At 48.4% G+C, this 13,140-nt stretch overlaps 1 protein-coding gene across 3 annotated transcripts in view; it reads left to right on the plus strand.

Annotated features, from left to right (window-relative positions):
• TRIM66 (tripartite motif containing 66) overlaps positions 1–13,140 on the plus strand; it is a 61,005-nt gene that overhangs the window by 23,859 nt on the left and 24,006 nt on the right. For 2 of the 3 annotated variants that reach the window (XM_060159720.1, XM_060159721.1), the window contains 9 exons: positions 558–662; positions 2,130–2,277; positions 3,186–3,318; positions 3,636–3,752; positions 5,344–5,458; positions 6,013–6,159; positions 8,351–8,468; positions 10,087–10,961; positions 12,317–12,478. In XM_060159720.1, the coding sequence (XP_060015703.1) occupies positions 654–662; positions 2,130–2,277; positions 3,186–3,318; positions 3,636–3,752; positions 5,344–5,458; positions 6,013–6,159; positions 8,351–8,468; positions 10,087–10,961; positions 12,317–12,478 (1,824 nt within the window). In that variant the 5' untranslated portion in view covers positions 558–653. Of the gene's footprint in view, positions 1–557; positions 663–2,129; positions 2,278–3,185; positions 3,319–3,635; positions 3,753–5,343; positions 5,459–6,012; positions 6,160–8,350; positions 8,469–10,086; positions 10,962–12,316; positions 12,479–13,140 lie in introns of those variants that run through there. The other variant, XM_060159722.1, reaches the window with a different exon arrangement.

Consider the following 13,140-nt stretch of genomic DNA (forward strand, 5'->3'; position numbering starts at 1 on the left):
CAGACCAACTGGTATTGGTTATAACAAGAGAAGAATACCTCCTAGATGAGCAGGCAGGGAGTCCTTTCCTTTCTCTGGCTAGAACCTTCTTGGAAGCTCTAGCTTTGAGATCTTTAAAGTAATTCTACTACACAGTAATGTAAATGGCTGGAGCTGTGCCCTGGGCTAAACTGACCCCTTTGAACTTAGCCAGTAGTGGGAACCAGGCTCTCAGGACTGTGGAATGCAGAGTGGGAGCAGCAGGAAGGCACCTGATTATCAGAAGTGGAGCAGGGTTGGGCCTCTAGTAACATGGCTTGTAGGGAGGAAAGGAATGTAGGATCAGGCAAAGATGAGGATGTGGGAAGTTCTGTAGGGCAGGCCGCTAATTGGATGGTCATGTCCAGAGCACCTAGACGGTAAGTGCAGGCTATGGCATCAAACATATTTCATTTTGGCGCAAGTGGTATTGGTACATACCTTGGTGTTGTGTATTAGAAAGCCTTGTGTCTAGGTCCTATGTTATGTATAATCTGCAGTGTTGCCCTGACTTTGCTATCTTTCCCACCTTCTCCCAGAGCTCATCTCCTGTCCTGGGTGTAAGCGAGTATACCTTACCAGGGATGTAACTGAACATTTTTTTGCTGCAGTGCTTTCCTTCTGAGCAATCCAAGATGGCCAGGGTAAGTCAGGACAAGCAAAGAAACAGCTGATCCTGTTCAGAAATCTATGGAACCCCTGTCCATAAGTCTGTCTGTCCACCCATCACTCCATCTGACTTGATACCCTTCCACCAGTTTGCCTAATCATCCATCCACCCATCCATCCATCCATCCATCCATCCATCTATCCATCCATCCATCTATCCATCCATCCATACTTCTATCCAGAAGAGAACCAAAATGTTTCAGTTGGGGAAGCAAAATTGGGGTGTTTTCTCTCTCTTATAGCTCTTACTGAAAACTATGGGTACTAAGCTTTTATTCCCCACCCTCCACCCACCCCGGCACACTGAGTTGAAACTCATGCACCAGCCTGGGTTAAATGGGTTCATCAGTTATGCTTATATTTAACAACTAATGCGTGAGTTTCTGAAATTTCACATCACTTACTGACTGGTATCCCTTCTGTTCCTTTCTCCACTGGGGTATCCTTGCCCACTACATTTTATTCATTTGCCGTTTTACTTACTTGCACCTGTATTAAATTCTTACTGAATGTCTGATATGCCAGGGCCTGGGTGCTAGGAAGACAGAGACCCATGTCTCTACCCTCAAAGAATTCATAGTTTGGTCAGTAAAACTTGTATGTCTCCTCTTTTTTCTTTTTCTTGCTGTGGGTTTGTCAGATCCCAGTGTGAGGACAAAGCTGTCAGGATCCACATCAGTTTGGTGGCCTGTATTATTCATGCACAGACAGACTAATTTTTCTTCTTCTCCACCTTTTATATCAGCCCTGCATGATGTTTGCTGACCAATGAATGAACATTTGTACTAGAAGAAGGCTAGGGACTCTTGGTCCTGGCAGGCCGCAGCAGTGGAAACACAGCTCTGAGAGTTGGTCCATCTCACTTTTTCCTGGCTGTGTATGATCATCTTTCTGTGTACTCATACAGCTGCAGCTTCTTCCTTTCCATAGGCACATTACAGTTTTCGCTCTCGCCTGTGCTTTCCATTTTCCTCCCTTGTCTGCCTGGTGAACTTCTACTTGTCATTCAATATCCAACTCAAATGTCAGCTCTTTATGGAACCTTTCCTGGCTGCTCCTGGATGGAACTCCTGGAAACCTCTCTTTGCTTCCTTAGCACTTGGTGCATCCTTTCATCACAGCATTACCCACTGAATGTCTGCCACCCCGTCCAGGCTGTGTGTACCTTGAGAGCAGATCCTTGCCTTATTCATCTGCGTATCCTCAGCTGCAGCACGGGACTTGTGTGAATAGCTCCCGAGGGCAGTACGCTTAGTCACAAAGGGCGCTATGCCTCACACGCCCCTGCATGTCACTCCCAGGCAGCTCTCCAGAATTGACTGCACTCCAAAACAGTGGAGGAACAGCCCTGCAGGACCCCAGTGCCTAGAGTATTTACCACTCATAAAAGCAGGCCCAAGTGATGAAGATATGTCAGTAATTCTAGAACTCTCTACCTCTAGAACTGCTCCGAGTGCAAGGAGAAGAGGGCGGCACACATCCTCTGTACCTACTGCAACCGCTGGCTGTGCAGCTCCTGCACGGAGGAGCACCGGCATGGCCCTGCCCCTGGGGGCCCACTCTTTCCCCGGACCCAGAAGGGATCTCCAGGTATCACTCCTCACCCTCTCCACTAGCTCACATGCACTTAAGTAGTAGCAAACCATAGAATCTTTGGAGAATAGCTCTCTGACCTCGTTTCCCTGCTGGGGGTGAGAGTAGGGGTGGTCTCAGAGCCTTTCCTGAAGGAAAGCTGTCCCCTGCAGAGTCACATCACAGTGTAAACTCACTCTAGGCTCTCCCTGCTGGGGGGAGCAGCGGGGGCGTGGGTGAGGGTGGGTGAGGCAGTGCAGGGAGGAATAGTCTCGAATTACCACAGAAGGTAATTGAGTTCCCTATCTTTCACCTCTGTTTCAAGCAAACGGCCCTCACTTCTGTTTAGTTACTTGATTAATTCAGCAGACTGGATCAGGGTTTGTCCATTTATCCATCCAGCACCATCTGTTTTAAGTGGCAGTCTTCTTGAAAGTCTTTTCTCAAGGCCCTCGAACTCTGAGAAGGGTTTTACCTTCGTCAGACAGGAACCAAAGTTCATGACCCATGTGATCTGGTCTGGAGCCTGGCAAGGTTGGGTAGCTTGTTTCAGCCTCACCATAACAGAATCCTGGTTAATGAGGAGATTTAGGTTGAGTTTTAGAGGACTCACTATTCTGCAGGAGATCCATGTGCAGCAGGTAGCAAGACCCTTCCTCAGGCTCACCAGGTGGTGGGGTGCCTGGGGCTTGATGGCCAGTTATTTCTGGACAGATGGGCAAATCCAGCCAGTCTAAGCCTGCCTTCCTCCTTGTGTTCCTGGAACCTCACTGGTCCAGAGAGAGGCCTCTCTTACTTTGTACCACCTTCCCTCCAAGCTGTGTGTCTTCCCTGTGTCCATAGAGGGCTGAGGGATGCTCAGTGGAACTTAAACTAAGAGGTCTTCCGGAGCAAGAGAAGCCCACTTTCTCCATCTTCTCTGGCAGGAGTGAATGGTGGTTCTGGAGACTTCGCCTTGTACTGTCCTCTACACACACAGGAAGTGCTCAAGCTATTCTGCGAGACCTGTGATGTGCTCACATGCCATAGCTGCCTCATGGTGGAACACAAAGAGCACAGGTGGGGCCGGCGGGCTGCCCAAAGGGGAACGGGGAGGGCTCTGGACTCTCTACCTATGAGAGCGCTGGGCTCCCAGTACTTCAGAATCCTCTCCCTGCTCAAGCCAACCTTCAGCCCCTGGGCTGAAGTTTTTCCCTGTTCCTGTTGTGGGCTTTCTCTGGAGAAGGCCTGAAGGGCCAAGAGTCTCTGACTCACTACATGTAACCCCAGCCTCCATGGACCTGGCTGAGACAATGCACTGTGGGGATTCTCACTTGGCTGGCGTGCTCAGAATAAGACTCAGTCCTCCTCAGCTTTTTCTCTGCCTCCTACTCTAGGTGTAGACATCTTGAAGAAGTTTTGCAAAACCAGAGGATGCTTCTGGAAAGTGTGACTACACAGGTGGCACATAAGAAATCTAGTCTACAGACATCTGCAAAGCAAATTGAGGACAGGTAACATCGGCTAGCCCCTTGTCAGCACTGGAAATGCTCTGTTCCCTCTCATCCTGGGTCACAGTACTAGGATGGAGTACTTATAAGGAAGACATGCAGACATTGGCATATGTCCTGGCCTTAGAGGTCTCAGGGCCAGGGAGGGGGTTTTGGGTCATCACTTGGTGCATGGGGCCAAGCTAGGTCAGGATGATCACAGTGAGCCTGGGCTAAAGTTCATGCCTTCTGAAAGTGGCCATGAAGTAGCCAAAGGTAGGTGCTTAAGAACAAGGGCACAGAGTAGATATTGGGGAAGAGTGCTGCTTAGCATGTGGGTACAAGTCAGTGGCAATCTACCCTTTATCACCCCTTTCCCAGTGTTTTCCATATAGACCTACACATGACATGAAATCATCTGTATTTTCTGTGGAAAGAGAAATAAGTATGTACTGAGAGATCATCACGACAGGCACTGGGTTGGGCATCATGCATGCATCATTTTGATCAATTCTTATAATTCTTTGAGTTGGGGTTATCTCCATTCTACTGATGAGGAGACTAAGGTTCAGATAGGTTAGGTGACTTGTCTGAGATCACACAGCTAGTCAGAGACTGAGCTGGGTTTGGAAGCTAGATCTATGTGGCTTCAAAGCCCATGTTTGTTTTTTTTTAATGGCTTTTTAAAATGGCTTTAATGACTTTATATATAATTTATATACCATAAAATTGCCCTTTTAAAATGTACAATTCAGTGAGTTTTTTTGCATATCATACAGTTATATAACCATTATTACTGTCTATGTTTTTTTTAAATATATGAATATATTTATTTATTTTTAGCTGTGTTGGGTCTTCATTGCTGCTCATGGGCTTTCTCTAGTTGCAGCTAGCGGGGGCTACTCTTTGTTGTGGTGTGTGGGCTTCTCATTGTGGTGGCTTCTCTTGTTGCAGAGCACAGGCTCTAGGCGCACGGGCTCAGTAGTTGTGGCACACAGGCTTAGTTGCTCCACGGCATGTGGGATCTTCCCGGGCCAGGGCTCAAACCCTTGTCCCCTGCATTGGCAGGTGGATTCTTAACCACTGCACCACCAGGGAAGTCCCCTACTGTCTACTTTTGAAAGACCCTTTTTATCACCCTAAAAAGAAACCCCATACACATTAGTAGTCACTCCCCATTCACTGTGCAACATCCCCAGCCCTTGGCAACCACTAGTCTACTTTCTGTCTCTACCTATGCTCTTTTTACTGCATGACGCTGTTTAGTGACGCTGTTTACATGAAGTCATAACTGTACTCACTCTCTCTGTCCTGCCTCTAGTGCTGTGTGAACTGGTGAGCTACTGGGTTGACCTGGGCGTGGCCCTGCAGTTTACCTAGAGAAAACTGCGTTGAACTTTGGGCCATTTTCCCACTTAGATCAAGTGGGCTGGGTTGTACAAAGAGTGGGATGGGTGGTGGAGGAAGGTTCTTGTTTCTTTACATTTGGTACCTGGTGGGCCCTGATCTCAGTAGGCAGCCTCTACACTGTAGGCTCTTACGTTTGCTGTCTGTAGGCTCTCGTAGGCCTGGGGGGAAGGTCTCACCATGCTCTGTCTCATCCTGTTGTTTACAGGATTTTTGAGGTGAAGCATCAGCACAGGAAGGTGGAAAACCAGATCAAAATGGCCAAGATGGTTCTGATGAACGAGCTGAACAAACAGGCCAGTGGGCTCATAGAGGAGCTGGAGGTATATGTGAGCAGATGGATGGGTTCTGTTCTCTCCCTGGGGCAGAAACCAGGCACATATCAACCTTGTCTCAGGGCTCAGAGATGCCTGGGCTAGAATTCAGATGTGTAGTTTCCATAGCTCTCTGCTGCTCCCTGTATCTTAAAATGTCCAGTCTAATTTTGGGAAGTTGGCTCATTAAGGGCTAGAGAATCAGATCAAACTCCCATTAATGCTGTGGCAGTAAGGCAACTGCCTTCCTGGACTATGCAGGGTTATAGCCTTGAAAGAGATATGAAACAAGCTATGCCCAAGAGATGCAGACATTCATTCATTTTCTCATTCATTTATTAGCCATTCCATGTTTGTACTATAAAATCTACCTACCCTGTCTCCCTCCCTCCCTCCCTCCCTCCATCCATCCCTCAGCAGCCCATGTCCTCCTCTCAGGGGTGCAGTTTCATCTGATTCCATCTGTGTTTACACTGATACACATAGACCACCAGACTTCCCAAGCATGTGGCCTGCAGTCCAAGAACAGGATCAGGGACTCTGTCTTCTCTCTTTGTAACCAGGGCATTACTAATGAAAGGAAGCGGAAGCTGGAGCAGCAGTTGCAGAGCATCATGGTTCTCAACCGTCAATTTGAGCATGTGCAGAATTTCATTAATTGGGCTGTCTGCAGCAAAACCAGCATCCCTTTCCTTTTCAGCAAAGAGCTGGTAAGAAGAACTCCCACTCCTCAATCACTGACTTTGGGTTAGTAAGTGAAAACCATCTTTGACCAAACCCCACAGTGCAAAGGACCCAGGTGCTGGAATAGACCTGCCTTCCTCCAAGCAACTCAGCTGGGAAGTTCTGTAGTTCTGTCTTAGGTCATGGATCCAGGCATTAATACTAGCAGTGTGCTGAACATTCCATAGGAAGTTATTTGGGTTTAAATGGGACCTAAGAGGAAAGGAGGAGTTGAGGATGACATTGAAGTGTTGGGCTTGGGAGGGTGATGATCCCCAGAGAAAGAAGCAAGAATTTTGAAGGATGTTGATGGGGTTTATATTTGGATATGTTGAAGCGAAGGTGCCTATAGGGCATCTAAAGGGAGCTGTCCCAAATCTGCTTTGATAGATGGGTCCGGAAGTCAGAAGAAAAGTCAGGGTTAGAGAGAGAGAGATGTGGGAGTCACTGGGATATCAGTGATATTGGAAGAGTGTGTGAAGGAAGAAGAGAAGAACAAATCTGGAGCCTAGGGAAATGCCGTCATTTTCACATAGACAGAGGAAGAAGATGAGTGAAAGAGATGAGAAGCAAGCATCAGAGGTGAGAGGAGAAATAGGAGAGTGTGGTGCACAGAAATTAACAGAGTTTCACATTTTAAGTAATCAATGTTATCATTGCTACATAGGTGAAGGGGCATGAGTAGTGAAGCGAAGCCTTGAGGTCTGGGAATCAGGAGGTCCCTGGTAATCTTTTGGAAGACATTCCCACAAAGTAGAAGGGTCAAAAGCTAGAATGAGGAAGCTGAGGATGGGAGGTGAGGAAGTAGAGACAGAAGTGAAAAGAAGGGAAATAAGAAGGTAGCTTGAGAAGGAGACAGGGTTGGAATACTTTTTTAAAGTAAGGAAGACATTTGCACATCTTTATTTGGGAGAAGTGGTTGAAGGTAGAAGAGATGTGTGGTAGAGGAAGCATACTGGAAGGGCAGAAAGAAGTGGGATCTAGAGTGAACTGGTTGACCTTAAACAAGAGGCACTCCTTTCCTCTGAGATCAGAGGACAGGAAGGTGTCAATATAATGTAGTTAAGTTTGGAGATAGGAGGGATACAAGTTTGAGGGAAATTGTCTTTTATGGGTTTTTTCACCCTCTGTGAAGTTGGAGGTGATAATGAGAGGGTTAGGCATTGGGTAAATGACATTGAGGAGAGAAGTAAAAATTTTAGATAGTCATTAAGGACCATGGTAGAGGAAGCTGACAAGATAGGAAGTGACAAGAAGAAGGACTGAAGGGTACCCCTGAGGGTAATGATCAGTGTAGCGACCCCAGATAACGTGGCTTTGGGATGGCTGGATTGACCCAAGGTCAGACATTGGGGATGGGAAGGGAACTAGGGCACTAGTGACATTGTTACTGAAAATGATGGAAAGCTGGGACGACCCTATGGACTGAGGGAGCAGGGCTTGGGGAGTCCAATGAGGCTGAAGAGCATGCTCAGAAAGAGTGAGAGCTGGTTATGATCAGGGGGTGGGTTGTTGGAGTTTAAGGTCTCATAGGTAGAATGGTTCTAGATGATGAAAATGGTCTAGATATGGTGAGTGAACTGAAAAGAGAGGTGAAGGTGATTTACATTAAAGAGATCAAGGAAGTAAGAGGCCAAGATGCTGATTAGGACATTGGTTAACTAGATGTTGTCAGGGCAGTTGGATACTTGCCAAAGTCCTAGATAAATGGGAGAGTTAGCCATAGGAGATAGATGAAAGGAATGAGGGAGGAAGAGGGCAGTTGACTAAGATGTAATGGAGTTTTACAAGTGGATGGAAGGACAGCTATGGGGAACTCAGAGAATGTCTGCCCCCACTGGCTTTTCATGTGAGATTATGGTAGAATGAAAGGAACGCTCTTGAGAGGCTTCCAGCCAAGTGATATTCTGAGGGAGAATTAAAATCATTTGAGGCCTGGAAGAGATAAGAATGTAGGCTTTCCATGAGCCTCAGTAAGAAGAAGGGGATCAGTAGGGGTGGGGGAAAGCAGAGGAATGTGAAGATACTAAGATGTAAGGAAATAAGCAAGCATATGGGGGAGGACCACAGGCTAAACAGCCAGGACTTTGGCCTTCAACTTGTCCAAAGAGTGAGGGAGAGGGCGTTGTCATTCAGGCGCAAGATGCCCAAAGAAATGACCTTTGGTGCTGTTGTCAGATTGTGTTTCAGATGCAGCGATTGCTGGAGACCAATTGTAACACAGACCCTGGTTCCCCTTGGAGTATCAGATTCACCTGGGAGCCTAACTTCTGGACCAAGCAGCTGGCTTCCCTTGGTGAGCCCAGGGCCTACTCTGTGGGCCTGTGCATGATTGCTAAGAACACATATAGACCATCTGCTTAGCTTACTGGCTAGATCAGCATATGCCCAAGAGAAAGCACTCCCTGAGACTGCCAGAGCAAACCTGAATGACTGGAGGTGATGAGGGTAGGGTTGGGGTGCGGGTGGGGAGAGTTGATAGCGTAAATAGCAATGGCAATACAGGACTTTTGTAACAGGACCCGCTGAGATCTGAGCTTCCTATTCTGCATGAATGTCCCTCTTCCCTTGTTTTCATTGCTAGAAGAGGAGACAAGACAGTGGCCCTACTCTCCAGAATGCTGTATGGCAGTGCACATGTGTGTGGGCACAAACAGAGATATTTCAGCGACACAGAGAAGAGACAGACAGACAGTGTCACACATGTCCTTTGGAGTTGAGATATAAGCAGATAATTCATGACCTTGTGCGTTTTTCTTCCCTGCTGCAATAACTTGCTGGCATTCAGTCTTTAGGCAGAATGTAGACAACTTGAAGTTGTGCCTGTGTTGACAACCTAATGGTAGGTTTGTTAAACTAATGGCCAACTGCTACCTTCATCCGGGCTGTTATTCTCAGTGAAAGTGTTTTGAACTTAACAGAGTGATAAATGATATATTTAGGTTTATTTTTTTGCTTCCCTTACCCTTTTGATTTAATTCAACAGACCTTTGGTGAGCACCTGCTCTGAGTCAGGCCCCACCCTGGCCACCAAGTGACCAAAGGTGAATAAAACACACCTCCTGCCCTCAAGACACTTGGTCTTCCCCAAATAAGCCTCAGATGAGCTGAAGGAGCCGTTAGCCTGAAACAGCAATGGATATCATCTACTCATGTATGAGGGCCCAGGGGCCTCAGTCCGCAGCACTGGCGCCTGGCATTGACCCTGGTGTTAGAGCTTCCCCACTCTCTTCCATCCTACTTGCCCAACACACAGTTCCCCAGAACCATATTTGAAGACTTGCTCATTTGTCCTGGGGATGAATCTCCTTTGCCACTTTCCAACACACTCCTTCTTCTCCCCCAGTGTTGATTTTTTTTTTTGGTCTGAGTCTTGGGCTATTCTGTTAAAAAAGAAGTAGGTAGGGGCTTCCCTGGTGGCGCAGTGGTTGAGAGTCCGCCTGCCGATGCAGGGGACACGGGTTCATGCCCCGTTCCGGGAAGATCCCACATGCCGCGGAGAGGCTGGGCCCGTGAGCCATGGCCGCTGAGCCTGCGCGTCCGGAGCCTGTGCTCCGCAATGGGGGAGGCCACAGCAGTGAGAGGCCCGCGTACCGCAAAAAAAAAAAAAAAAAAAGAAGTAGGTCCTCTTTGAGGGAGCCCGTGGTTTCTCTAGTGAGATAGAGTCAGGACTGAGCATCTGGTAAAAGCTGAGCTAATTTCTAAGCGTCCCAGGCCCCAAAAGCAGGTCTATATAGGTCCAATTGCTGGAAGCATTCTAGACTGAGTCTTGGGGATCAGGGGTTGAATTTCTTAATCTCTGCATCTGGTACAAGTTTTTTTGAATGCTATCCTTCGGTCCCAGGAGTGGGAGGTAGCAGAGGGGGAACAACTGCAGATTACCTTTGGAAACACTCTCTATTTTGAATTCTTAGGCTGTATAACTACTGAGGGTGGACAACTGTCCCCGGCAGATACTCCTGCGTATGGAAGCTTACAGGGATCGTCATCTTTTTATCAAAGCCACCAGTCCCCAGGGGCTCAGCAGGAGACTCTCAGCCACCCCTCACGCAAGTTCCAGCCTCCAGCACTGTGTTCCTCCTCTGTGTGCTGCTCCCACTGCTCCCCAGTCTCGCCCTCCCTCAAAGGCCAGGTCCCGCCGCCCAGCATACACCCAGCCCACAGCTTTAGGCAGCCCTCCGAGATGGTGCCCCAACAGCTGAGGTCACTGCAGTGCTCCCCGCTGCTGCCCAGGGAAAAAGAACTGCCTTGCCGTCCTCATCCACCAAAGCTACTTCAACCCTGGCTGGAAACCCAGCCCCCTGTGGAGCAAGAGCGCACATCCCAGCGGCTGGGGCAGCAGCTGACTTCCCAGCCCGTGTGCATCGTCCCCCCGCAGGATGTTCAGCAAGGAGCCCACGCCCCGCCCACCTTTCAGACACCGTCTGTCCAGGTGCAGTTGGGCCACCACCAGAAGCTGAAGCTCAGCCACTTTCAGCAGCAGCCGCCGCCTCCGCCCCAACAGCAGCCACCCCCACCTCTCCCTCCATCCCAGCATCTGGCGTCTAGTCAGCACGAGAGCCCTCCTGGGCCTGCCTGTTCCCAGAATGTGGACATAATGCACCACAAGTTTGAGCTGGAGGAAATGCAGAAGGACCTGGAGCTTCTCCTTCAGGCTCAACAGCCCAGCCTGCAGCTGAGTCAGGCCAAATCGCCTCAGCATCTTCAGCAAACCATCGTGGGGCAGATCAACTACATTGTGAGGCAGCCGGCACCCGTCCAGTCCCAGAGGCAGGAGGACACAGTGCAGGTGAGCCTCAGGGTGGCATGAACACATATTCTCCCTAGGACAGTGCAGGAAACACAGCCTCCCAGTCACAGGGTGGCACAAGAGCACAGTTTCTTCATTTTAGGGTGGCCTTGAACTCAGCCCTCACAATTCAAGACTGCGCCGGGCTCCACCTTGCATCTCAGGAAACCTCCAGAGAACGGAGTACTTAGCCCCAACATAGATCTGGGCTTCATACTGTCCAGAGTGGCCTGGCTTAGCCCTGTCCTCCTGGGTGACACTAGGGACCTTGTCCATGAATGGAACTTCCTGAGCTGTGCTGGATTCTAGCTAGCGCCAGGGCAGAAGGGAGGCTGTCTCTTGCCTTTGTAACCTCACTTGCCTTGCTGTAACTTGTGTATCCCAGACAGGGGGAAGGGCAGTGAAGGTGTGCCCTACGTGCTAGTGGACAGCAACTTCATAACACTTCATAACACTAAGACAGAGACTTAGAGTTTATTCCAAGCCTACTAAGCTAGGAATGTTTTATATACACTATGTCATTTGTCCTATCAACAATGTTGTTATGCAGGCATTACCATCTGTTTTTCTAGGTGCAGAAGTGGAGGTCAGAGAGGGCAAGCAGTTTGCCTAGAGATCCTGAAACGTTGAGTGGTAGAGCCAAGACTTGGATCCAGGGCTGCTGACTCTGAAATGCCACAGAGGAGGCCCTGTTCTCTCCCTAGGGGGATTCTGAAGGCTGCTCCTCTCCTCAGCTAAGAGACAATTGAAGAGGCGCAGTTTGTGCCTCTGGGATTTTTGCAGCACTCCACATCTTCATCCTTAACTCTTGCTTTTCTTTGTCCCCAGAGCTTCCTGTTCCAGCCCCTTCCTCCTCCCCTCTCACTTTTTTCATAGTGGTGTCTCCTTTAAACATGTAACCACATTTATATCTTCAAAGCAGCTCTACAGACTTTTACTTTATTACAAAATATAAGGCCTCACATTTATGCTTCAGCACTGACAGCTTCAGATCATGCTTCAGATGTCTTCCTCTGAGGCTCAGTTCCTTTGAGGGGATATGGAATAATCCTTATGATGGCAGAGATGGGTCTAGGGTTTATAGAGGACCATAAACTCTTTAAATGTAAGTCAAAACTGTTATGATTGCTAAGGTGAATATGACAGAGTTAGCTCATAATTCTTGGTTTGGGTTCTGTCCTAAGATTGTCATATTAGGAAGAATTTAGATAAGACTATCTTTCTTTCTGAAAAAATTTCAAGCAGTTCACAATGTGTAGGTGGTAACAACGGACAGTGCAGGGTGGGCATTAGCCTTTGCTGCTGCTGCTACTCTTTGTGGTAAAACCCACCCAAGTTCTTATTTTCTTCTCCAGGCTACAGATGAGTCCCCAGCATCTGAAGGCCCAAAGCCAATTCTCCCTCTTGACAAGAATACTACTGCTAACTTGCCCCAGGCATCTGGGGAAGAAACTCCTCACAGTGTTCCCCCACCGGACAGCGCCATCCAGCACTCCTCTCCGAATGTGGTGAGAAAGGTACTAACAGAGCCTGCTTTCGCTGACCATACGGGACCCACTGCCTGTCAAGACCCCAGGGACCTGGATGAGGATGATTGGGTGGGGGGAGGAGTGTCCCTGTTCCATCCCTGGATGTTACACAACCCTGACTCATGCCTTCTGTCCTAATGAGTCTGCAAGGTCCTCCTCTACCCCATTTCCACCCACATACAGTAAAAATGGGAGCAGCTGAGCTTCATTTAGAGAGGAAGGGGAAAGGGAAAGAAAGCCGACTTATTGAACCCTCACTCTGTACCTAGAACTGCGCATGGTGCTTCACAGGGTGATTTCACTTAGCCTTCCCAACAGTACTGTGAGGTGGGCACCCCAATTTTATGGCTAAGGAAACTGAGATCCAGGGTCCTACAGCTAGTACATAAGAGGGCTAAGGTTTATTTAAAATGAGAATCCAAAGCCTGAACTTTCTTCTGTCTGCAATGAATGAAAATGGGGAAAATGTTTTATGTGGTCCCACAATCCAAAGTTCGTTGGCCTTAGAATTTGGATTAATGGAATTTATTGGGTGAGTGCTCTACAGGGATATCCTGCAGAGGTAGCTGAGCATCTAGGGGCACTGGGATCTCTTGGAGATAAGCTATTGGAGCCCTTCCTGTCCATCTACCTACCTGCTGATGGAAGCG

Source organism: Lagenorhynchus albirostris, chromosome 9 (genome assembly GCF_949774975.1).
Source record: "Lagenorhynchus albirostris chromosome 9, mLagAlb1.1, whole genome shotgun sequence".
In the NCBI taxonomy this organism is placed as follows: domain Eukaryota; kingdom Metazoa; phylum Chordata; class Mammalia; order Artiodactyla; family Delphinidae; genus Lagenorhynchus; species Lagenorhynchus albirostris.